Source organism: Colias croceus, chromosome 12, assembly GCF_905220415.1.
Source record: "Colias croceus chromosome 12, ilColCroc2.1".
Lineage (NCBI taxonomy): Eukaryota > Metazoa > Arthropoda > Insecta > Lepidoptera > Pieridae > Colias > Colias croceus.
In genome coordinates, this window is record NC_059548.1 from 2,464,083 (window position 1) to 2,491,980 (window position 27,898).

The 27,898-nt window shown below is 33.6% G+C and overlaps 1 protein-coding gene across 1 annotated transcript in view; it reads left to right on the plus strand.

The window, feature by feature from the left end:
- Positions 1–27,898, plus strand: part of LOC123696515 (transducin beta-like protein 2) — an 83,558-nt gene that overhangs the window by 41,321 nt on the left and 14,339 nt on the right. Inside the window, exon 3 of the mRNA XM_045642772.1 lies at positions 4,029–4,249. Coding sequence (XP_045498728.1) covers positions 4,029–4,249 — 221 coding nt within the window. The remainder of the gene's footprint in view (positions 1–4,028; positions 4,250–27,898) is intronic.

A 27,898-nucleotide genomic window follows, 5' to 3' on the forward strand; every position in this document is an offset into this window, starting at 1 on the left:
GAAAACGACAGACAATTCGCTTAATGCGTTCACATCTTAGTTAATTAAAAATACTAGCAATTTACATAAATCCTCTGAAGGAAGATGGTTAAGAACTGACTAGAGCCTCGGACCTTGAGCTTATACTGACACAGACAAGTTTTTGTTTTACTCACCAACTAAATGAACAACTCGTTATTATGTGATCCAACGTGTGCGACTGTATCTATAAAGTATAAACATAGACGAGTTATGGGCATGTATAATACCTACGCAGATGACTTGGAGGCTTGAGTTTTTTGTAGCCGCGACTTCCTTGTTCCCTTGAAAGTACGTTGAACCATGAGACCGTGAGTTGAAATTGCATATTACATATGCGAGGCATAAAGGGAAGTGTCGTTTATTATTAATTGTTGAACATTTATCATCTCTTTGAGGTTAAAGATGTAGCGTTTATCAAAACTAGGTCAAACTGTCATCTTTTTAGGAATATCGATTTATGTGTGTGAATATTATTCGATCTTTATTGACCTAAAAACCTGTTTCACTCGTACATACATGTTTGACGAGTTGTGATTAACATAAAATTATATTATGTACAATATGCGAGGATTTCGCTGATTTACGAATAAAATATTTAATGCTTTGAAATGATAAACCTTGGCGCAGCTATACGGAAATTACTATTTATGCATCTCTACGTACTGGAGTTTATTTTTAGTTTTTAATACTACAATATTACGTTATGGAGCTTAAATGCTGATGTTTGTTGTATTTCTACTTTCTTCCATCAAATCTCCTCATGTTATCACTCACTTTGTTTTAAGTGTTTTACGTTTTTACCACATGCACATAAAAGAGTAGAAGCTTATCTCACTATTAAAAACGACCTCCCATTTAGTTCAGAGGAAATAAGGATAGAACTAACAGCCATTGATGGGTCACTAAAAAGACCAACCAAATGAATCATACGTTTTTATAAGCATGTGGGCAATGAAGGCAAACAGGTTCAGTATTACAAAAACATTCCAAGGGAAACAAAAAGATGTGCCATGAGTCTGGTAGGTGGTATACTGAAGGTGAACGAATTCTGAATGTATTTAATAAAGTACGTATTGATAAAATGGTTTGGCAATGATACCCAATATATTTTCCACTGTTTATTTTGTAAGGATTATTTCGAAGTGCAGACAAATATAGTAGATACAAACTAGTTATACACGTATTTGTCGGCTGTAAGCCAAATAAATTGATAGCTATGCAAATGAAAATATAAGTAAATTATAATTATACTAATCTTTATAGTCAAAGTAGAATATTTTAAAATATTTAGTACCACCTTCCATTGATGGTGATTAATTAATAAACGTTACGAACGTTTGTGAACGCCAGAACTCTACATAATTAATTATGACCAAGTACAACTAACTTAGCGTAGGTCAGAACTCAGAAGTGTAGCATAGCAAATTGCAACTTATGCGTAATGCGTTAAAAATTGCATGAGAATATAAATCCTTATCTTAAGTGTTGATATACCATAGTCCATAACTATACTTGCGAACATTGATATCATCCGACACAGATTATATCTAAAAAAACTTATAGAGACAAAAACAAACAAACTATTTCCTCAAATTTCCTGTACGTATCGCGTAGGCGAACTTCCCCGGACATTACGTCATCAGGGATCCAGCTGAGTTCGCTGACGTCACACGCCCGCGCTCGAGGTAAACGAAGAGTAACAAGTCGTCTCGATCGATGTTTATTGCAACATGTCGAGATTTTTATTAATGCTAATGTCTAGAGGAAAAATATTTACCTCAAACAGTTCACGTGTTTATTGGAAATGTTTACGCTTTGTCTTCTAGCTACGTGAGTTTATCAGAAACGTTGCATTAACATTAATGAATCGGATTGCATGAGAATTGATTGACGTTGGTTGTGTTGTATCTTTGTTTACCTTATGGCTTATCGTATAATAAATATAAAGATAATAACAGTTTGGAAAGCCCTAGTCGTAATAAAAGACACTATTCCTTTAAAACTATAAAAAATTGTGCTTGGAAAGCCCATGCCGTTTTACTAAAATAACACTATTCTTTATAATTGGTTGCGAGCGTATTCTAGTTAATACTGGTAAACCAATCTCTATAAATATTGATCCAAACCATCCAATTTAGGCATCAAACTATATATGAGTTAAAACATAATGAATGAGTGTTTACTTACTATCCCCTGGGCTATAGCCTATACCTGACTTGGTTGTAGTAACGCAGTGGGGAACTTAACATTTTTTTTTCTATACACTACCAAATAAGTACAACAATGCAGCTCATTCATGACACAGCGTGGTCGGCTGTATACAATGAGCACAGATTTGCCAAGTGAATGCACGCTGCAATAGTAGCGATTTCAAAGCAGTGCGCGGTTGAACGGTCAGTTACCGTCACTTATTCAGTGCTCTTGCGCTCACAGCCGCTGAAATCCAAGGCCTTGGTACAGTGACTCAGTTTCGATATCTGCTCTGGTGACCTTTTACCGGTTCCCGCATTGCTGCACGCTTACCCAGTTTACTAAATTGTAATGTTATGTACACCACGGAAAGTGTTATGAGTTAGATATTGAAATACTATGTGCAGGCGCTCCGAGATAGCCTGCTGAATGGTTGGTGTTGACACATCGTGTTTAAACTGTCTCAGTGAAGACTTAAGATAAAACATATGATTTATTTAGAACCTATGCTGTCTATATGAATGTTCTTATTATGTATGCTAAGATCTTAGGATTAAGATTTAACTTTATTTACATTTGAATCCTACCTCCTTGTATTGTTATTGTCGATCCAATTGAGTTAAAAAATATGGTACCTACTTATCCGTATGCACGCTTTCTCTGAATAATAAGGTACATTTTTGAACGCATACAGATTTATGCTCTCTGTTTAAGCCTGAAATTAAGCTTACTGTATTATTAGTGAATGTTAGGGAATGGATTACTCGTAACTGCCCATCCCGAAGCAGGTATAGGATCACGCGGTGCTGCGTCGTCGGTCCAGAGAAAGGAATCAAGAAAAAATAAGTACCTACGGTTTTACAGCGTATTTAAGATAGTAAAAACAGATGTTTTTATTATTTAACAACACGTTATCTTAAAACGTGGGCTTTTACAGAACTTAATGATCTTGCATATTCTGTACCCATTAACGAACTTGCTATTTCATAGCAAATTACTACATAAAAGGTAGAAATTAATTAAATAAATAAACCACCCCGAAATATTTTCATTTAATTAAAGACTGTGGGCGGTACTGCCTACGTGCGGTCAGGATGCAAGGTTGACTATAATGCGTTTTATTGTCACGACCGTGATGTCTGACATTGTACACAATACACATCAATATGAAGCCTCCAGATAAAAATAAAATAATTTGGTCCGTCGTGACTACAATACATGAATTCCATCGGACAAGTAGGGGACCATTTACATTTATAGAATATTATTAAAATGTTTACCTACATAAATATAAGTAAAGCATTCTAATGGATTACTTATGGGTGGATGATCTTTGACATTAGATTCCTTATATATACGGTTGCATAATTAATTAAAATGTCAGATTTTTTTCTTAGTAAGTAGATACTTTTTTTTCTTACAACATCGAGGTTAAGACAAAAACGTTACTTTTTTGTTGTCGTTTGCAATTAATTCAACTGAGGAAGTATTAACAAAATATTTTACCTCAAGTTGTGGCACTCAAGCGTAGAGAATTTACTTATAATGTATACAAAAACGTTAATTTGTATGTCCAATGTTATATAAAAGGATATTTTAAAGTTTAAGATGTTTCGCAAATATAACTTAATAACCACTAAGAAAAAAAAAACTAAACTCGATGCAAGCATGACAATTTATTAAAACTGTAGTTGTTCTTATTCTATCTAGCAGCTTTTGAAAAGGGTACAATTTCTATACTATACTAACAATAATTAGGCTTAAAAAATTATCATCCCTTTGTCATGCCTCTCTGCCATAGTAAATTTTTTGCGCAGATGGTTCGGTGATTCTCTGGGACATACGTGACTTAAGTCACAAGGACCACAGGAATCTTCGGGTCAATATTGAGTTCGACTATGCGTCCCACATCGCCTGGAGCCCGGACTCGAGGGGCATCGTCGTGCACACGGTCAGGGAGAACCAGATCATGGGCTATAAGGTGGAAAAAAAGAAAGACTTGCTTGTCTCGGTTACGCAGGCCATCACGTTTGATAAGGTAAGTCGATCAATGATATATTAGAGTTTAGATACGAAGAAAGTTGATTGCAGTGTCCAGATTTAAACATATTTTTATCACAACAATCTATTTAATAATTTTGTCTGATGTTTTATAAGTCTGATAATAGTGATAGTTTATGATAAGAGTTCAGGTGCCGAAATAGATACAGAATATTATGAACAATCCTATTCAATACTGATGTAGTCAAAACACGTAAGACACTTCACGTAAAACTGCGGATTCCGCGCTCTGATAAATTGTTTCACGTATATTGTATAGATTCTATTGCCATTTATTATCTGTTTTATTCAATTTATCTTAACTTTCTCATAATTTTTCTAGAGATTATGAATACTTTGCCTATTAACATTTAACACTGAGCTTAAGACATTGACAAAACGTTTAGGATGTAATTTTTACACGAGAGAATATTTTAAGTCTTATTTGCATGTGAATAATTTTTTTTGGAGTGAAAGTGATAAGTCATCATCTATGGTACGTTTTCTTAAACACGATGAACAAATACATAGCAAACGATAGGTACATCAAAACAAAAAGAAGCACGTTTGAACACATCGGACACTGGGTATGCCGCAGGAATATTAAGCACCTGATGATGCATATTGAAATAAAAAATTAATTGAACCTCTGACTTTTCCTCGTCATTATGATCTTACAAAACCCTTTTTACGTGGTCTACGCACTTGATCTGTTTTCCTGCTACGGATCCATCGAGTCATTAATTCAATGTCGTTTAAAATTCGACAAATGCTTCCGGAAAAACTGAGATAAAATCAATGTTAATGTAAATAAGCTGACCGGTTTTGTGGAAAAACTACGAGATGAGCCTCTAACGTTGTTAACAAACCTTGCGGCATTTTACGGTCAGTAGATAATTGTATGGAGCGTGAATAGGGCTGGTACCTATTAATAAATTAATATTCTTATCTTTAGTGTGGTCTTTATTGATTGAATGTGTGTGGTCTTTATGAATAAAATCAAGATCGGGAAATAAATTATTATGATCCACTTAAGAACTATATAATATATTCTCGTTATCTTGACTTATATTTTTAGTAAAAAGGTTGTGTCGTTAACTATTTAACCAAACAACAAGGGTATTGGTACATTGAACGTCATCTTAACTATAATCCAAGAACAATAACTTCGGCACTTTGAAATTTAAAGCTTTCAACAAATCTTTTAAGTCTTAAATGTGAGGTACAAGCTCTTTGTATTGGGTAGTAATGGTTGGTTTTTGCCATGGTTTTATAGCATGGATAGCTCATTGTTTCTTCATAACCATAAGCTGGCAACCCTAACGATACACAACGTATATAGCCGCATTATCTTGGCATACTTTTACTTTCGGTTTCACTGTGAATACTTGAGTATGATTGTGTGTATGCGACACGCAATTTTTGTTACTTATCTGCTATTGTTGTTGAAGTAGACTATGGCTGAACGCGGTTTTGTCTATTCAAGTGAGGAATTAATAGTTTTGTAAGATTTACGTTAAGGTAAGCGAAATATGCTTGTGGGTAGGTTAGTGTTATCAGTATTATAACAGTGTTATAGTATACATACTAAACGTTAATAGTATTTACTTTTTACGATTGATTGGTTTGTAAAAGAGATGAATACTGAGTTACAGTAGGTATGTCTTACTTGTCAGTATGTTATGCGTATAATAAGTATATAATATAAATTCGATTTATTTAACGCTATGCTTATAATATATGCTACCACTAATGCTCTTTCACTTTCTATCAAGGTATAGCATCTACTACGGTTTGGCGTGAAATGTTGATCTGAATAATTGATTATATTCCACTAAAATCTGTTTGCGTGAAATATCTATTTATCCGAGCTTCTGGCGACCAGAAGTATGGAAATTTTACGAACTGAAAATAGCCTATCCCACGTCGATAGTCCTCCATTCTGCCAAATTTGATTTGATCCGTTGAGCCGTATGAGCGAGAATGACGTATGATTTTAATAATGTTATATATGTAATAACATGAAAAAATGTTATTCATAGTTATATGAATTCAGTGGTATAAATATTGATAAACTGAACACATCTGAAACATAGATTTCGCATATAAAGGAGTACACGTACTTTCCTAATGATATATTATTTCTGCAATTGATGTTTAACGTACAGACTTACAGTTTTATTTTGATCGTACGTATACAGTATAAGACCCCGTCTTTACGCAATAGATTTAAGGACACTTTAAATACAACTTTGATTGGAACGACCGTGTATCAGTGACTCGAGCTTCATAACTTTCAATTTTAATGTGCTGTAAATTGTACTAAAGATGTTTCAATGTAAGAGCTGTATACTTTACTACAATTGACAGTTATTTACATAGTAAGAGAATACCATTTTTATGAAAACAGTCGCCTATATGCACGCCAAGCATGAAGCCTGTGTCTGCCTTCAAGAACATCTCTAAATGCCATCATCTCTATGGAAATGTCTACAGTTACTTGGCTACCATTTAACTAACTTCTTGATGACAATTATTTTTCAATTATTTGAGTATAGCAAACAATATTGTTAAGATATGTCATTCTAATGCTATGGTTCCTGGGGACAAACTCGCGACCCGCTAGTTGTAACGAGCACCCAACCATTGGACCTAGACGACCGTCACGTTATTACCACTGAGCGTAACCAACCGTTTTATTTTCCTTTCTCTAGTGTAATTGAGGTATAATTTATTAAAGACAAGAACACGTATACATGTTGTTATTTAAATTGCCAAACGAGAATAAGAGGAAAAACTTACAATCTTAAATTAGTTCAAAACTTGCATAAAAAGCAGATATAATCATAGATCTCGAATACCTTTTTGGGCTCAATTACGCTTGTCGTAAGTTTTTTATACAGTAATTTTTTCATTTACGTATAGCTGATAACATCAGACTGTTTTGTAAGAATGGGTACCATTTTAATATATTCAATACCTATATGGGTTATGGAAAGGTCACTGCGCATAATGTGTTCACATGTCAATATTGACAAGGACGGTCAAACAATGTTTAAAACATACTTGAGTTAGGTATATCAAATATTTGCTTTGCATGAGCCAATAAGCATGCAACAAACGCGGAAGACCACGTGTAGATAGTGGATACAAGTCAACAGTGTGTAGGTGCTGTGCTGACGCAGGATTTTCGGCCGCGTCGCACAGTCACATAGCGTCGCCCCTCAGTTGTCCCATAGCTCGCGCCACCGACCCACGTTTTGTAGTTAGAGAATATAAATAGTATATCTTTGTTTAATTTAGAAGAAATATAAAATTTAATTGGCCGGTATCTTTAATTTCATCTCCCTACACACAGCTACACTAAATTGGTGACCCCGACGTGATCTCGACCGGCGTGATATATCGACGTGAGTGTGTAGTAGGGAGAATAAATATTCAAAATTAATATATAAATACATATATACGGACAACTCAAGAAGAAACTACAGGGCGGTGGCAGCGGTAAAATTTAAATAACTAAATAAAATTTAATAACACAAAAGTACATATAAAAATTAAATATCACCATGGAACCGGTTGAAGAAGAATTTGCAAGTTTATCGTCAGTCTCCATTACGTCCCGCATCCCAGATTTTTGGAAGAAATCGCCGAAAATATGGTTTATTCAAACGGAGGCAGTTTTAACGCCACAGAAAATGTCAGATGAAGCGAAATACCAAATAGTAATTTCTAAATTAACGCCAGAAGTCATCGAGCAAGTCACGGACATTTTAATTAGCCCGCCGGAGACAGGAAAATATGAAAAATTAAAAAGAAGATTATTACAAATTTTTGAAGAATCGGAAGATCGACAAATAAAAAAATTAATTGGCGAAATGGAATTGGGTGATCAAAAACCGTCACAATTAATGAGGAAAATGCAAGATTTGGCGCGTGGACGAGTAACAACAGAAACACTTCTAGTTTTATGGCAAAATTTATTACCGCCGGCAATAAGAACTGTGTTAGCCGTATCCGAGAGTAAAAGTGAAGATATTTTAGCATCAATAGCAGATAAAGTTATGGAGAGCATGACACCCTTAAACTCGGTATCAGCAGTTCAACAGTCCAGTTTAAGCAACAGACCAGAAAATAATTTGATTGGTGAGATAGAAAAATTAAATAATCGACTGAGAAGATTGGAAACAAGAAATAATACATCAAATTTTAGAACGAGGTCACGATCCAGGTCAAGAGGTAGATTTCAACATAATCAAAGGCATAATCCCAATTGGCTTTGTAAATACCATTACAAATATAAAAACAAAGCGACGAAATGTGTGAAACCGTGCAACTGGAAACCTAGTCAGCGTGAGAAACCAGCGGAAAACTAGCATCGGTGCAGCCAGCGACGGGTGCCTGCGACCGAGTCTACAGAAATAACCGTCTCAGTGTTTTGGACAGAAATTCAGGACTAAACTTTTTAGTTGATAGTGGTGCAAATGTGTCCGTCATCCCGCGTAGTGTGGTGTATAGTAAGGTTTATGCAGAAGGTAATAAATATAAATTATTTGCTGCTAATGGAACGGAAATTAAAACATATGGTATTCATTTTTTGTCTCTAGATTTGGGTCTGAGACGACCGTTCCGTTGGATTTTTATATTAGCGGATGTAAAGCAACCAATTATTGGTGCGGATTTCTTAGCTAATCATAAATTATTAATTGATTTAAACGGACGTAGATTGATTGATCAAGTAACTAATTTGAGTACTAAGGGAAATATCTCAAATTCTACTGTGCCCACTTTAAAAACAATTATGGAATGTCCATATTCCGATTTATTGAATAAATTCCCTGATTTAACTAAACCTATTTCTTACAAAGAGACGCCAAAACACGATGTTTGTCACTATATCGAGACGACAGGACCGCCGGTGCATGCGAGAGCGAGGCAGCTTCCTCCTGACAGGTACGTAAAGGCTAAAAATGAATTTATTGTTATGCAAGAGTTAGGGATTTGTAGACCGAGTAGTAGTCCTTGGGCAAGTCCACTACATATAGTTCCCAAAAAAGATGGTAATATTAGGCCTTGCGGTGATTATAGACGTTTAAATGCAATTACGAAGCCAGATCGTTATCCAGTACCACGTTTACATGATTTTACATATATTTTGGGTAATAAGAAAATTTTCTCTAAATTAGATATTAATAGAGCCTATAATTCTGTGCCTGTTGCAGAAAATGACATAAAAAAGACAGCAGTTATTACACCTTTTGGTTTATTTGAATTTATGCGTATGCCATTTGGTTTGCGAAATGCTGCGCAAACTTTCCAACGTATCATGCAAGAAACAGTTTTAAAAGGTTTAGATTTCTTATTTATTTATATCGATGACGTCATTATCAGTTCAGAATCCGAAAGTCAGCATAGAGAACATTTAGAGCAAGTTTTTGATCGTTTTAATCAATTCGGTATAACTATCAATTTTTCAAAATGTAGTTTTGGTCAGCAAAAATTAGAGTTTTTAGGTTATGAAGTTTCTACCGAGGGCATTAAGCCGCTCGAAGACAAGGTTAAAGCAATTTTAGATTTTCCTAAGCCTAGTACTATAGAAGAACTTAGAAGATTTTTAGGCATGTTAAATTTTTATAGATCTCATATTCCTCACTCGGCTGAACATCAGTCAGAGTTAAATAAATATCTTGGTAGTGCGAAACGGAAAGACAAAAGTAAAATTAATTGGAATAAATTAGCAGAACAAAATTTTGAACAATGTAAGATCGATTTGAAAAATGCAGTTTTGTTGACATATCCTTCCTTAGATTCTCCATTGTCTCTTATGACTGACGCTTCAGATACGTGTATAGGTGCAGTTTTACAACAAAAAATTAACAATATTTGGCAACCTTTAGGATATTTTTCACGTAAACTTACGGAAGCTCAGCGTAAATATAGTACCTATGATAGAGAATTATTAGCGATATATTTATCAATTGTTCATTTTCGCAACATGGTTGAAGGGCGCGAATTAATAGTTTATACAGATCATAAGCCACTTTGTTTTGCATTTAGTAAAATAGGTACAAATAGGGAAACTGCTCGAAGAACTAGGCAAATTATGTTTATTAGTGAGTTTTGTACAGATATTCGTCATGTAACAGGTAGGGAAAATATAGTCGCTGACACGTTATCGAGAATTTAAACAATAACATGTCCCACCGTGTTAGATTTCGCAGAACTCGCCCGAGCGCAGGAAACGGATGAACAACTTGCAGAAATGCGACACCGGTCAAACGTAAACAGTCAATTTACACTTAAGCGTGTTGCAATGTTCGATTGTAATAAACAAATTTATTGTGAAACATCCACAGATAGAATTCGACCATATTTACCTAAACAATTTCGACGTTTAGCTTTTGATGCTGTGCATAATTTAAGTCACCCGGGTATTAGAGCCACAAAAAAATTAGTTACAGATAGATATTTTTGGCCAGAAATGAATAAGGATATAGGAATTTGGTCTAAAACATGTATTAAGTGCCAAAGAGCTAAAGTCTCAAAACATACTGTATCCGATTTAGGAAGTTTTCAAGGCTCGAGCCGTTTTGAGCATATACATATTGATCTTGTAGGGCCATTGCCAATTTCATCAGAAGGGTTTAGATATTGTCTAACAATCATAGATAGGTACACCAAGTGGCCCGAGGCTTTTCCTCTAAAAGAAATTACTGCGGAGACTGTGGCAAAGGTGTTGTATGAGGGTTGGATTTGTAGGTTCGGTTGTCCCCTTAGGCTTACAAGTGACCAAGGTCGACAATTCGAAAGTAATTTATTTAAGCAGCTTATGTTATTAATGGGAATACAAAAGTTGCGGACCACCCCATATCATCCACAGAGCAACGGTGCAGTAGAGCGTTGGCATAGATCTTTAAAAGCAGCGCTTATGGCTCGTTTAAATTGTAATTCATGGGTTGATGAACTAGCAACAGTATTGTTAGGGTTACGCACAACTGTTAAATTAGACACAGGCGTAACTGCAGCTCAAATGATTTATGGCAGTAATATAAGGCTGCCTGGTGATTTTTATGACACAAGTAATATAAAACCGTGTGACGAACATAGTTATGTTGATAAATTGAGGTCGATTATACACAGTATGAAACCGGTATCTAGAATTAATAAATTACCGTGTAAAATGTTCATTCATAAAGATTTAATTGATTGCGAATATGTATTTTTAAGAAATGACACCGTACGGAAACCATTACAACCGCCCTATGATGGGCCATATCGTGTCATTAGTAGAAAGGATAAAACTTTTAAAATTCAATTAATGGACAGACAACTTAACGTTTCAGTAGATAGGTTAAAACCTGCATACGTTTTACCTGATGATAATAATATTGTGTCTAAGTTCACAGGTAAGTCTGTTAATATGAGTGATAGTAAAATTAATGATTCGCTACATACAAAAAAGGTAATTAAAAAGGTAACGTTTGAGACAGACAAATCCAGCTGTAAAAATTATGTTACACGATCAGGGCGAATACGAAAAACGCCAAGTAAATTTATGTTTTAATCATGTACATAGCCATTGTTATTGCATCATGCAAAGTTGCAAATTGTATGTTGTTGTTTTAGGTCACGTAATTCTTTGAATTTAAAGAATGGTTATATTTAAATATTTTATTCAACATTTTTATTTTCAAACTATATACAACTAAATATATACATTTTATACAATTATTTTTCTATATACAATATTTTACAATTTTACTATGGGATTAAATCAAACCAAGGAAAGTGTTGTCATTAACGAAAGTATTTCCAATGTTTCAAAGCTGGAAAATAAAATTAATATATTTGGAATCATAATAATTTTCATTGCAGTTATATTTCTTTGTGTGTTATTAAAATTTTAATGTCATGACGTTGCATATATTGCATTGTTATTGTATCTATCGTCATAGTGTAAGAGACGGGAACAATTTTAATTATATTTTCGTATTAATTGTGAATGATTTTATTTGCATGTTAATGTACTAGGTGCATGATACCTTAATATTATACATTGCGTATTTTTTTATTAATAATGTTACTTTACATTATAATGTTTGTGTGTATGTAATGTTATGTTGTTCGATCGTAGGACTTTATTAGATTGTATTGTTGGCAAATGGCCGCAATGATGCCAAGAGAGGACATCATAACGTTATATCAAACACCATGGCTGCAGACTAGTAATTTTTATATGTTAAGTATCTTTTTTTTAAAATAAATGTTCGTGTGTTTATAAAAATGTTACACCGACTCCTGAACTAATCTTGTATTATGTTTCACATTGTTATTTTTTGTCTGTCAGCAGAATTGTTAGGGTTCGTTGTGCGAGTTAGTAATCTAAATAAAGATAATTTAATTTGATTTTGTTTAAAAATGTTCCACATTTTTTTTGAAAAGGGGGGAATATTGTAGGTGCTGTGCTGACGCAGGATTTTCGGCCGCGTCGCACAGTCACATAGCGTCGCCCCTCAGTTGTCCCATAGCTCGCGCCACCGACCCACGTTTTGTAGTTAGAGAATATAAATAGTATATCTTTGTTTAATTTAGAAGAAATATAAAATTTAATTGGCCGGTATCTTTAATTTCATCTCCCTACACACAGCTACACTAAAAGTGTAATTGAGATTTGAGATAATTATGCTTGTTTTAAGACCTATCATAATGTTAATAGTGTGCACTATGCAGTGTTCTATAGGGAAAATATTGTCAGTAAACTACTTGAACCTTTAAACCAGTGATAATATGGTTCGATATATGTGACAAGACTTCGTATAGAAATAAGTCGAAATACTAACCTACTAACAATACACATTATATAAGACAACGCATATACCGATTGTATGATTTGTGATTAGAATTTTGCGTAATGGTTTCCATAACACCGATGATATTTCCAGAAAGTTGACGAAATCTCCCTACCTATAATGGATCTAAAACTGTATTTTGTCAATACAGCTCCTGTAGATCTTAGACCAATATTACGTCGATTATTTAAGAAGTACGTAAATAATAATCGACGTAACTGTCAACTAGCTTGTTATGCATTTCGATAAAGAATTAGGTCGTCTGGGTGTTATCAAAAATACACTGAGATCACGCCATCGTCGTTTATGTTTACTAGATGTCTCGAATTTTGCTGAATACACAACAAATTTTTGTTTATGCTAATAATAGTATCTAAGTCAATATTGTTACTAAGATAATGCATATGGGTGTGACAATAAGTCTACTTTATATCGAGTTACCGAGCGTGGATTATACGTATTTTCACCTCGGATTTTATGCATTACTTTGTATAGTTTGCGGGTTATTCGATAAGTTTAATCTTTGTTGGAAATCCCAATAGCGGCAACCATAATATTAAATGCATGTACTTGGCATATGTTGCGTGCATTTATTACGGGGAACGTCAGAATCGAAAACTATTTACATAGTTGATCATGAAGAAGTTTGCGTTTTGTTTAGTTTTTTTACACCCTTCTGTATTAACTAATATAAGTACCTGATAATCTACTAATTAAATGTGAAACAGCCCATTCCAGTTCTTGTAAACATTTTGTGTCGTCACAAATACGACTAATATTATATAATAGATTTTATAATTTTCTATAAAAGTTTTTAATTGATACCATTTATAGTAGTGAGACGTAGTAGATCAATCGAGGCATGTGTCATAACATGTGTTAAGTGGTGTATTAATTATTATCAGAAATAAACTCATTACGAACAAGAAATTGTATTGAAGTGTTTATAAATAAATTGTTTCCCATTTCGGTTTTTGTACATTAATTTACTTAAATAAAATAAAAATGGTTTTGGAACCAATTTATCTGATAAAAAGTTATATTTATTTAGTTTCAGGGATGTAAGTAACTAATTTTATTTTGACGAAATAATAATTTACATTAAAATATAAAGGATGGGGGAGGATACGAGAGACTGATTACATTAGTTGTATCTGAATTTTCATTAATTTTCAATTTGTTACAACTTACAAGGTACGTACTTCAAGATAACAATTTTCTGTTTTGTTAGAAAAAGTGACCTAGCCAATGCGACGTGTGAAGGTTTCACAATTGAAACAGGTATTAGTGTAAAAACAATAAATTGTATTTGAGAAAATGAAGGTTGTATGACATTTTAACGAGTTTGTCACTTGTTTTTATCCGACTGAGACAGAAGGAGGGTTATTTTATATTTAGGTATCCATTTATACATTTGAAAATGTAAAGATAAAAAAGTCTTATTAATTTAGTCAAACTGAAATTTATTTTTAAAGTTTATCCCAATATTTTTAAACAGTTGAGATTAAAAACTCTTTCATAATACAAAGCATTACATAATAAGGAAGTGATGGACCAAATTTCTCCAACTCAAAACGAACACGTTAAATAATACATGGATTATGTTAAAGCTTCTCACAGCATAACTCATTAAGTATCACATAACCACTTTCAAACTAAACTATTTAGGTTATTATTCGAAGTATAACCGTTTTCGCATTACCGCTTATTGTTCGTATAATCTCTACAAACTTATTTACTTCGCTTACATAGTATAAAACAAAATCGCTTTCTCTGTCCCTATATCCCTTTGTAAGCATAAATCTTTCAAACTACGCAACGGAATTTGACGCGGTTTTAATACATGGAGTGATTCTCGAGGAAGATTTTAGTATATAATTTATTAAGGTTTAGACAAAGCGGGCAAAAACTGCCGGCTGGTAATTGTATAATTGTGAAACGAAACCGTTACATCTTGTTTCTAGACGTGCGTACGCGCATTGATAATGCAATATGAGTAATGGTGGATGCGTCATTTTGTAATAATTAATATGTTAAGTAGGCAGGTACTTTACCGATTCTTACGGAAATAAGTTTGGAAGTTCTGTGTTGTAATATATTAGTAAAAATAACAAGTGATAACTGCGTTAAAAACAACCGACTTCAACTTGCACTTGCAAAATTTACAAATACCTACAGACAAAAATGCTCATAAAATAAAAACTACTGGGCCTATCCGACTAAAATTTTTATGGGACCAATTCGACACCATCTCGCATCGAACAAAAAAAGAATCACGTAAATCGGTTCAGAAACCTCGGAGTAATCGGTGTACATACATAAAAAAAAAAAAAAAAAAAATATACCGGCCGAATTGATAACCTCCTCCTTTTTTTTGAAGTTGGTTAAAAAGGTATTATAGACATACACTAGACAGTAATATACGTGTAAAATCAAGATCGAAATATATTCAGTTATAATAGATTTATATGAGCTTGAAATAAAACAAACTTGCTTCACGCTGTTTATGGACTCTTTGTATACCTACCTTTGTAACTACGTAGCGGATTTTGAAGCATTTTTTAATAGAAAGAGTGGTTGTCGAGGAAGGCTTTAGTATAATATATTTGTTGAAGTTATTGTCGAAGTAGAAGCCGCGGGCGGAAAGCCAGTTAATTAATAAAACAAAGAAAAAGTAGTAAATTTAGTTATACGCAGTGCAGACAAAGGTTTTGTTGTCTAACTAAGAGTTCTCATAAGCACTCAATGGAATATGATCTATATTCTAAACAATGGAAAATACAACGTTTTTACATTGTTGCTACAATGGCATTATCTTAGACGTTGAAAGGTCTTCTTGTAAGCTTTTGTTCGGTGCATTCTTGTAAAATGTTAGATCCTTTGACAGGGTTTCAGATCACTATCCTAACCCTTTATCTTGTTCCATTTATGTGACGGCTTCGTAAGTAACTCTTTTGTGTAATTTTAAAATATTTTTCTAGACATAAGGTCATAGGTTACCTGAAGCTGAAAGGCAAACATCGTTAGCAAGGTAAATATAAAATTTTCAATGTTGTATCTTGTACCTGTATATCTAAGTGTTGATTTTTTTTTAATGGAAAAAAATGTTATTCTTTTAGGCTTACGTTTCTAAGAGAAAAGTGCGTGGTATTTTTCTGAAGTGTTGCTTGTCAAATGATATGCCGAAATCGAAGAACCGTTAGCATTTTAATTTTATTAGTTTTACTTATCAATTAGGTTTTTCCGAAAACGAGAGTTTGATACTGGAAAATGGTAATACATAATATTATAGTGATTTAAATACTGACCGCAGAAAGGGTCAACCGTTATTCCAAGTAGCTGTTCGTTTACCTAAAAAGGTTAATAAACCTATGCGTCCATAATAAATGGAAAGAAAATACTTTCGCAATTTCGAACAATCACTCCAATGAAGCCCTGCAATCATTAACAATTATCGCATGTATAATTAATATCAACTTCCCAAGTTCAATATACGACCTTAACAGCCGATATGAGTTCAACGAATTGTCTGCTTATCAATGAACCTTTATCACGAATATCAGCACGATAAGGCATGTGGAGCTTAATCTTTCATAAGATTGAAACAATGGTGATTGCAACATCAGTAGGAGATGAAACACGGTACAATTTGCATGACAAGTGTACTTGACAGTGTCGAGGACTTAACGTCCTAGAATGGAAGCTGGCAAATTTTGACATGTACTTTTTCGTCATCAGTTTTAAACATGTCTTACTTAGTTTCGTAGTTCTTAGCAACGAATATCAATAGATAGCTAAAGGCTTTTCATATTATACTATCGTATTCATGAATTATCTTGATACTAATTCAACAACAGCTTAACGAAGCTTAGATAGACGCCCATCGAATATTCGCTCAAGGTTGGTTAAAATAATTAATTATTCGCTGTGTGTTTAATTAGACACGACTTATACATGGTTTGATCTTAGCATTGTTTGATTTGTGCGGTTGAATTTAATAGCGTCTATTGTTTTATGAGACAGTAGCGGGATTGTAGCAGTATGGACTATGGAGCCTTGACGTCTATGCAACTAAAAGATAATTGATTGCTTTTATATAATCACTACAATTACATAGTATAAAACAATGTCCCTTCTCGCTGTCTTTCCCTATATAAACTTAGATCTTTAAAAAGCAATGGATTTTGATCCGGTTTTTTAAGAGATTGTGTGATTCTCGAGGCAGGTTTTAAAAAATAAATTGTTCAGTTTTAGACAAAGCGGGAGAAAATGTGGCTAGAAACTAATAACTTCTATTACAATTTCATATAGTAAGAGCAGTAATGGTATAAGTGAAAATTGAATAGCGGATAGCGAATCCGAGTGGTGCGTTTCTCTGGACTTATTTCTATGCAGGTTAAACGATTAGATATTATTAGTCTGGAGATTGAATGCCTTTTGGTTATTGTATCTGCTAATGTATTCACTATAATATCTCTGGCTTAGTGTTGTGTGCAAGATGAATTCAACATTAAAAAAAAGCTATTTTCTAGCTTGATAAATTTGCTATCGGGCTGGAAAATTTTCATATCCTTGTCAATTTCCTTGTACAGTAATTGTTATATTGTAATTTGTGATATTGTTTTAAATGTATCGTATCTTTATATGAATGGAAAATTGTCTCCATGTGAACACGAAGTTGCATTCAGTGACAAACAGCGGAAGATCGAAATCATGTGTGAGGTCACAGTTGGTATCGTCATCGTTGAGTTGGTGCTGGAGTCACTTATCAGCTGTTTGACCTTTTGATATAATATAATATAATATAGTATGTACAGTGCAATGTTACTGGTATAAATCTAACGTACAGATTTCAATGTTTTCTATGTGTTGTTCACTTTAGACTTTAGAGGTTACTACTAAAGTTTGACGTCTTTACGTGAGTAAGGTTTTAAGTTTAACAAAGGACCCCTTTTAAAATGTGCATTTTTATGCTTGTAAAAGACAATAAAATGTCTCATTATATGTAAATATGACACATTTTACGGAACATTCAGAACGACAAATAAGTAGAGCGTGTCGTCAAATCGTATTTAATTTACGGTTAGTTTTTACAATTCAAATGGCATAATTATGTATTGTAGCTTCTTGTATAGTATTGGCCAATAAGGAACAAAACATTAGTATACGATACACATTAATTGCGCACAAGCACATGTTCAAGTAATTAGGTCAGATAATTATTCAGGCAATTACAAAAATAACACGAGTGCTCTATAATGCAAATTAGATTGTTTGTCGCTGTATTTGTTGTAAGTTTCAATGTGTGTCGGTTTTTATATGTTACTTATTGTTGTTGCTAAATTGGATATTGTTTATTTTGAAACTTTAGTTGTATTGAACACGTAAGGTTTGTGCCTGTTGGCGTAATATTGAAGGATATGTTCGAATCAAATTATTTCCATACATATTTTAACGATAATTTTACAGAGTGCGAATATTTATATACAATCAATTATTTTATGGCCTTTCTTTATATCAGTCCTACCTAAAACGAAAACAATAAGACTAGAACGTATGTTTACGAGATATTTCCGCTATAAAATTGATACTGATCTCTTATAATAATTCACACATGGTTCAAATTGCATTTAATTATAATTACCACTACGTACTATGTTCCGTCACAGTATACAGTTACAACCAGTAGGGAAACTTCATACAACACATTCGAAATGGCTTACGCACACAAGCGTGTGTACGGGAATCGTAAGGGTATTATCACAATTGACAGATATAAGAATACACAAGTTTACGATTCTCGTTAACACGCTTGCTTATGTGCGTGAGCCATTTTGTACGTGTTGTATGAAGTTTCCCTACTGGTTGTATCTGTATATTGTGGTATAATGTTCCGTCTTCGAAAACATTAATTATAGCATGTTATAGTAACGTTATTAATTGTTACCTATTTAATTACGAGCGCGAAACTCCGTGACGATGTTTGATTGTATTTAATGGTGTCTAATAGAATCTGATTGTAGATTGAGGAAGACGTGAAAATCTGAAAGTGAAATATTCGTTCATACTTGACCACCTGTTTCCCTATTGTTTTTATATATATAGCTTATGATATAATTGTATAGTGTAAGTTACTATACAATTAGTAAAACTTTGTTTGATGAGCTACAAATATTTGTTTTCATAAAAAAATCATGTAACCAAAACTTTTTAGAAGGTAGTTAGTATGTTACAGTCTGAGATACCTAAGGGTATGTACATTGTATTGTGTTCAGGGCGTATTACTGTTTTATAATTCAATAAGTATATTTCGATTTTTTTTCATGACAATCTTCAATTAGGTATGCCTTTAATCAATAATATAAAGTGAGGAAATATTTTTTACACGCATTGCTTTTGGAGTACGCGGGCGGTAGCATTGGCGTAGCGAGCATTCTTCAACTGTCTGCGAGTTTTTCTTCGTAACAATAAATTAAAATAATTATATATTTTCAGGTTTATATCTACCATAAAAATGCTTTTGGTAAATTATTGATGTATTATTTTTATTTTTTTGTGAAGAGTTGACAAATAATATTACGACAACTTTTTTTTGTTAATCTATCAAACGACCTAGTAATCTTATAATTTCAATTACTCATACCAAGTACAAAGGAACCTTGTTATATCAAATTACATGTTGACTCAGTAGGTGAGGGAAGGGCCAAGAGCCCAAGAAAATGCAATGTTTTCATTACTATCATCTTTCATTGGACTATCATTGCATTTGTAATAGTACACTGAGAACATGAACAAAGATATTCGATATAGTTAGTGAGCATAGTACGTATATATAATTATTAAATCTTATAAAATAATGATCAAGCAAAACAATTTCCAATATGTAAAATAAAAAACAATAATAAACAAATGAAATACCAATAAATTCTTTAAACATATATTTATTTATATATTGTACTAGCTGCTCCGCGCGGTTTCACCCCCGTGGCTCCACTCCTGTTGCCCGTAGCGTGATGAAATATAGCCTATAACCTTTTTCGATAAATGGGCTATCTAACACCGAAATAATTTTTCAAATCGGACCAGTAGTTCCCGAGATTAGTGCGTTCAAACAAACAAACAAACTCTTCAGCTATTAGTATAGATACGTTGTATGTACTTAGTTCAAGCTTCATCATTTGGAATAAATCACGTACTCTCGAAGGAATGCCAAGATTAGAGTGAAAGTTGTTAGTTTTAGTGGTAGAACTAATATACCTACTTCCTAGTTTCTACTCACCTTTCATATATACCACGAACAAACATTACTTCGCATATTGAATATTTTAATATTTGTTATCTATAAAAGCATATCCTGAACTAAATACAATTTAAACTTGAAATGAGGTTAATTTTAGATTGAGTGTATCCTAACTTATTATAATTGCGAAACTGTGTTTGTTTTTTGTGCATCGTTATCGTCGCTTTTATTTGTATGTCTATACAATATACATAGATATGTAAGAGGCTATTTCTTACCGTGGTGTAACATCTTATTCTCATAGGAATTTTCTTTGACTACGGGATGAAAGCCCCTGACGGAAAGCGTGTACCTATATCAGAATATTATAAATAGACATCGGATTATATGCATTTGCATATTTGCATATGCAAATGCATAAAACTCTCTAATTACGGCGTTAGTGCATATTTTAGCCTTTTTCCCCAATCATGCATATTTCGTGCATAAATCGTTATGTAGCGGGAGTTTTGATTGGTCGACTAACCTTTATTAGCCAATCAGAACGCTCAGCGAGTTAACAAACCCTATTTTGGCATGGTAAAATGGCAAAAAATTACAAAATGGGCTCCATTTTAAGTAAATTTTGAGCCATTCAAAATAGGGCTAGATTACCCTTTTGGGGCTAAAAACGTAAAACACGGGTTGAATTCCAAAAAAGGGCTAGATTTAGCCCGGAAAGGTCTAAGGTGGCAACACTGGGCTCGCGGGTGACAAACGTCACAAAGCGCTCGAAAATTTGGTAAAAATGCTTAATTGTATAATGGCACAAAAACTATACTCAATTTCAAGAAAATTTCAATGTTTTTGTACAATCTTTGATTTAAATATATAAAAATAATAAAGGTTTTTTTTATTTATATGTGCATATTTTGCATATCAGTCGTTTTTAGTGCATATTTCGGCCTTTTTTAGTGCATATTTGCATGCATATTTTGGCATTTTGTTAGTGCATATAATCCGATGTCTAATTATAAACAAATAAACTATCTAACCTTAAAAGCTATGCATTATAAACAAATATGTATATGCGTAGTAGATTATGAATGAAAGTAAACAATAATAAGAAGCGAATCTACACGGGACGTTGCTCCATTCACGTGCGCACGCCCACCTATTTCGGGATATTCTATATATAACACGTATTTCGAGATACTGCGTAAATCGTGTATTGAAGCTGCCAGACTTCTCAAAACTGAGCTTATCGAGATTATCATAGAAGCAGAGATAACAGTGCACATTCGAGGTTTACGTGAAGTGAATTTAGATTTTCCTGTAGAAGGAAAAGAGCTTCGAAACCATTTGAAACTATGGCAGGGCAACACGATTTTAATTTATAGCACACTGTTTAAGAAAGCCCAGGATATGGGGAACAAGTTTACAAATATTTCCCGGTACAACTGTATGTTTCATGATATGGAACGTGCTCTGTTTGCTGTTCACTTTGTTGTATGAAATCTCCAATATCTTACTTATAAGTTTTTAAGGTTGCATTTCCGTACTATTTATCTCAATAAATTGGCAGATGTTTTCTCAATCTGAAGCATTTTAAGACGCAGTTGTTTAACATTTACAAATAGGACAGTTGTACACTTATATTTTTATTGTGATGTAAAGTACAAAGCACTTGCGACCCTGTCTCGTTAACGTAACTGTATTTGGAGAGCGGTCTGTTATTTTAAATCGATTTTTAATTATCGTCTCGATTCAATGGCGATGTTATTGCATTTCCTTGTTATAATGTTTCATCAGCACATGATGCAACGTTTACCGTTGTTAATTGATGAATCATCTCATTTGTTTATACAGCCTAAAAGTATAGCATTTATTATATATGCACGTGCTTTCAGCTGCGCCTTCGCTTCGCTTTGCTTAAAACTTAACAAATTATAGACTAAAACCTTCTTTGAGAACCACTTTATCTTTAAAAAAATTCATCAAAATCTATTGCGTAATTTTTAACATGCATAGAGACAGACAGACAGAGGTAATAGCGACTTAGTTTTATATTATGTAGTGATTCATTAAGTCTCGATTTTACTTCCTCTAATCTTTTATTAGAACTATTTCCTTTATTATCACTAACTGCTATAACAGAAGGATTAACCTATGTTAGTTTTGCCTGTCGCACTTTAGACATTTACCCTGTAGAGTGTAGACTGTTATGATAACACGGTCAACATAATTAACGTCTTTATTGCATCATATTCCATGTAACAACATATCCACGTAAGTGTATCTAGCATAAATTGTAAAACTATTTAAAAGAAGATTCTAAAAAAATATAAATATATTTTCAAAGATGCTGAAATAACAAGTTATTTGCAATTATACAGCTTACAAGATCCAACGTCATTGACTCTTAATCTTTGACGTCGGGATCAAGATGTTACTGTAAATGGGGTTGTCACTGGAACAGCTATCTTTTTAGGAAATATTTGTTAAATAAATTATGTATCTACGTTATTAATTTCTACGTCATCCATGCTAATACTAATACTAATATACTTATATACTAATCTACATTTATATATTATAAAGAGGAAAACTTTGTTTGTTTGTTTGATTGTAATGAATAGGCTCATAAACTACTGGACTGATTTTAAAAATTCTTTCACCATTCGAAAGCTACATTATCCACGAGTAACATAGGCAGAATTCCCACGGGAACGGGAACTATGCGGGTTTTTCTTTGAAAACGCGGGCGAAGCCGCAGGCGGAAAGCTAGTATTATATAAATGCGAAAGTAACTCTTTCTGTCTGTCTGTAACTCAATCACGCCTAAACTATTGAACTAATTTTCATGAAATTTGGTATGGAGATATTTTGATACCCGAGAAAGGACATAGGCTACTTTTTATCCCGGGAAAATGACGCAATCCCGGAAATCCCACGGGAACGGGAACTATGCGGGTTTTTCTTTGCGGGCAATGCGGGCGAAGCCGCGGGTGGAAACCTAGTTCATTATATAGGTAATAGTTTCTTCAATAATATGACTTATATTATTATAGAAACTATTAATGGATAAATAATTTATGTTCGTTATCATTTGATCAGATTTTCGGTAGCTGACAACCTAACAGCTGTGATCAGATAAGGCCTATCAGTTGGGACTTATTTCTAATTACGAACCTATTACTACTAGATATGAAATTAACTATGATGTAATATTTATATTATATTCTACTCATTAATTTTACGGCTTTCTTAACCTCTTTGAAGTTTGACCAGTTCTGCCAACATTAAGAAATAAATAAACAGTTAAAAGTGATTCCACATATTGTACAGGATGTTTATAACATGCAAATAATATAAAATTTTAGTTACAAATTTGCGATTATAAACGACCAGGCGGTAGGCCCCTTAGAAGTTAGACAAAGTAACAATTAACATACGCCGCGTTAGATCACGTGGTCTATCTAATGTCAATCCCATGCATTTTTGCCTTTTCTAACTTCGTTATCGTTTTTTAATTGTTACTTTGTCTAAGGCCCCAGTTCGCTGAGTCTGATCTTGATGTACTTAGTAGTATTATAATATATTTCAAGGATATTAAGAAAAATAATACCCTAGAACCTTATCTTTATAGTAACAAGGTTGAAATAATAGACTATACTAAGAACATAATTATCTTTAATAAGACCCATTGTTTTAATCCTCTTTAATACGCTTGCATCGGTTAAGCTTATTAAATGTATTGCCTACGATGATAGTGCAATGAATGATAATATTTATTGTTGTTACGTGAGTTTGATGGATAGTGTATGGAAATATTCTATACTAGTGTTTCGCCCGCGGCTTCGCCCGCTTAACTTATCATAATTATAGATAGACATAAGCTTTCCTCGAGAACCACTCTATCAATAATTAAAAACTGCATCAAATCCATTGCTTAGTTCTAAGATCTAAACATACAAAGGGACGTGACTTTGTTTAATATACAATTTTTGGATAGTAGTAAGCTGTACCTATTAACTAATTCGTAAAATATAGTTGCTTTCAAAATAAATTTAAATGTTTTAATTAGTTGACAAGAGATCACAGAATATAGATATCCTTCTTATGACCACAGTAAACTCATACACAGCATATAATCTCATAGCTTTTAAACATAGTTTGTGTTAATTAAACATAATTTGCGATAATTGTAATATTAAATAGTTAAATGGCGTCTCGGTTACCACTAAATGTATTAGATTGGCGGACCACGACCCTATTTAGAGTGCTCGTGAGTTGTTACACTGACCGGATTTAGTGATAGCCAAGGCCCAAGTGTTGAAGTTTATTCTTCCTTTATGATCTCATTGAGTAGTCAAAGGGGAGAAATTAGATTTTCGTGCTCTAGTCCGAGACGGGCCGCAGACCGCAAACTGCAACAGCAAACTGCAAGCGACAACACTTGTTTCTATGAACATCTATGAATCGCTGTGCGTTGCGTCTGCAGGCAGCAGTGTCGCCGCGCTTAGAATCAATTTCATAGATGTTCATAGAAACAAGTGGTGTCGCTTGCAGTTTGCTGTTGCAGTTTGCGGTCTGCGGCCCGTCTCGGACTTGTACCTTTATGTATATATTTTTTTGTGTCTTCATTGTAAAATACAAGAATACATAAAATAACGTAATGTTAATGATGGTTGTTCTTACATTTAATTATTTGTGATTGTTTTTGTTTATTCTCCTTATTCAAGGAAAATAACCAATTAATTAGTGTCTACAGTCTATCATAAGCTATTTATTTCGTAGTAAGATCCTTAACCTAACCTTGAAATACACGAGTGACTTTCAGGATTTTATATTGAGCAAAGTCACATTGATTTATATTTCTCATTGTTTTCTTATTTTTAACTAATAGATAGGGAGGCGAATAGGGGAATTTTCTGCAATACTCGAGCGTGGCAGTTTAAGATATGAGAGATACCTTAGAGTTTAGACCTAATAGAACAACCTTGTAAACTATTTAGCTCTATATGTAGTGTCGCGCGCCTAGGAATCAGATTAGTAAAAAAAAATCGATATATTGAAATACTCGAGCGCGTCAGATTAAGATATTGGGGGTTGATTTTAGTGTTTTAAGACTAAATTTAACTAATCTGACCATAAGTCCTCGACGCCGCCGAGTTATAGGGTCGCGAACTTGTAAAAAAAAAAAAACGTTAATCCGGCATTCTCGAGCGCGATTGTTTTTATTTTTATTTTGAAGAATATAATCTAAAACTTACTAAAACTACAAAATCTGCCGGTTTCTGCATGACCGGAAGTCTGGAGGAGCCATTTCGTCTTCCGAAAAACGCGTTGCAGCATATAAGTCGCGAACTTTACTTTTTCCAAAAAAGAAGTTTAAATAAACAAAAAAGGTAATTTTATTTTCCAAAAAAAGGTCTCTTTTCATTTTTGTCCATAATTAAAACTTTTTTTACTTGAAGCATCATAAAACTCAAACTCCCGGTATTTTGAGTACATCTCGAAAACTGAGAGTGTTAAGAAAAATTGATATGAAATAACGATGATTAAAAAAAAAACCCACAAACCTTTTTCGGTCAGATTAAGAGAACCCACCAACATTTTTGTCAGATTAAGAAAATATGCTTTCAGGATACCGAGATAAACCTCCCCTATGAAAATCTGACGCGCTCGAGTATTTCAAAAGGACTTTTTTTTTCTGCATTTTCAAAAATTCATCGTAACTTATCGTCACGCCGTAATCGTCAGTTTTTTTAAGGGGAGCTTCCTTGGGGCCTAATTAACACCCCTTCCGAAAATCTGACGCGCTCGAGTAAATTTTTTTTTGTGCATTTTTGACGATTTTATATGCCTATCCCCACCACGCAAACCGGCAGATTAGTATACCATTGTTATCAGAGGCACTTGGGGCATACGTAGTATGAATATCTGACGCGCTCGAGAATGCCCAAGTTTCTGTTTTTTTTTTACATTTTTGAAAATCCGTACACGCCAAACCCACCGCTAAAATGGTTTTTACCATAGAAGCTTTTCTTTTCAAAATTATTTTATCTTTCGATTTTGATAAGTCTCATTTCAACTTTAAGCTTTGTTTTAGGTAAATGCGAAAAAATCTATTATCATTAGCGTCTATATTACGTGAATACCAATGCTCATAATGTATGTGGAAGACATGCATTGTCTTTGTATTAGCTCATTTACCTATCTACAACATGGAGATACAAAATACAATTGTAAAAAATGCTTTCCGTATTATACATAAAGAAGTCTGAATTACTAAACATACAAGTTTAGTCTTTGTTTTAACGATAATGTTTAAATAAATGATTCAGCAATGAAATGTCAACGTTCGTAGCAAACTAGGGTATTAGTCATTGCATTTTGATACCAATGTACTTATTGGTAAGCAGGCTGTACGACCCTAATAGGCTGTTTGAACCAAGGAACTACGAGTGTGAGTCATGTTTATGAAAATTCAATGCTATGAAATATGAGTTGTAAGCTGTTGTTTTGAAGAGAATTTAGGTCATGATTCAGGGGGTTGCTGTTTTGATACGTTGCAGGTATACATTATATGGCATTGATTTGTGTTATATAGTATACAGTAAGTTTTCATATATTAAGCATAGAAATCATATTAATAAATAAAAATGTGCGAATTACTCAAGAACCTGCGAGCCAAAAATGTACTAAGTACTTAATAACCAGCCAGCACCAGCAAAATCTAAATATACATTACAGTCAGTGGGTAGTAGGGAGCTGTATTGATGCCTCTAGTGGGTGTATATCATTTGTTCTGGATATTATTGGTTGGAACCACTTATCGGTGAGCTATTTTAGGTACAAGATCGAATGGTGAGAGGTCAGAGGATATTTGTCGCAGGATATTGACATTAGTCGAGTGGGATGTGGGGCTGGTTATGTTCATATCGTACGTAATTATGTAGAGTGGATTTGAGAATAGCTTCCTTTGTTTTGGGTGTGAGACGATCCGTCACCTGATTTTGGGAGGGATGTACAGGGAGGCTATTACCATTGTGGTTGAAGTTGGCTACAGGGAGATCAGATGGATTCGTAGTTTGCTTAGGTAGTGCGGTTCATGGCCTCCTGTTGGTGACTCACAAGTAATAACATTATGAATATCTACTATTACGAAACGTAGATGTGGAAATATATGTTTATCAGTTCAATTCTATGATCCTTTGTTTGTCGATAAATGCAGCTGGAAGTTGTTCGTTATATTTCCCCAACATTCGAAAACGCATATGATATTCCACGACAAAAACGTGAACAATCATGAATAGGTATTCGTTATGAGACTAGAAAAACACGTACTTTCGTGACTATCATAAGATTTCGCTAACAGTAAAATCTTTAGAGATTGTCACAATGCGATTCCCATGATTGTCGTAACATCTGTATGAACTCGTTACGTACGTACAATGGAAAATAAATATAACTCTCGACAATTTATTGCGTGCGGTCGGTTCATCATTTTATAGAAAACAATGTAAACATTGTATGTTAAATAGGGGTTTTTAAATGAAGTCAGTAAAAAGGT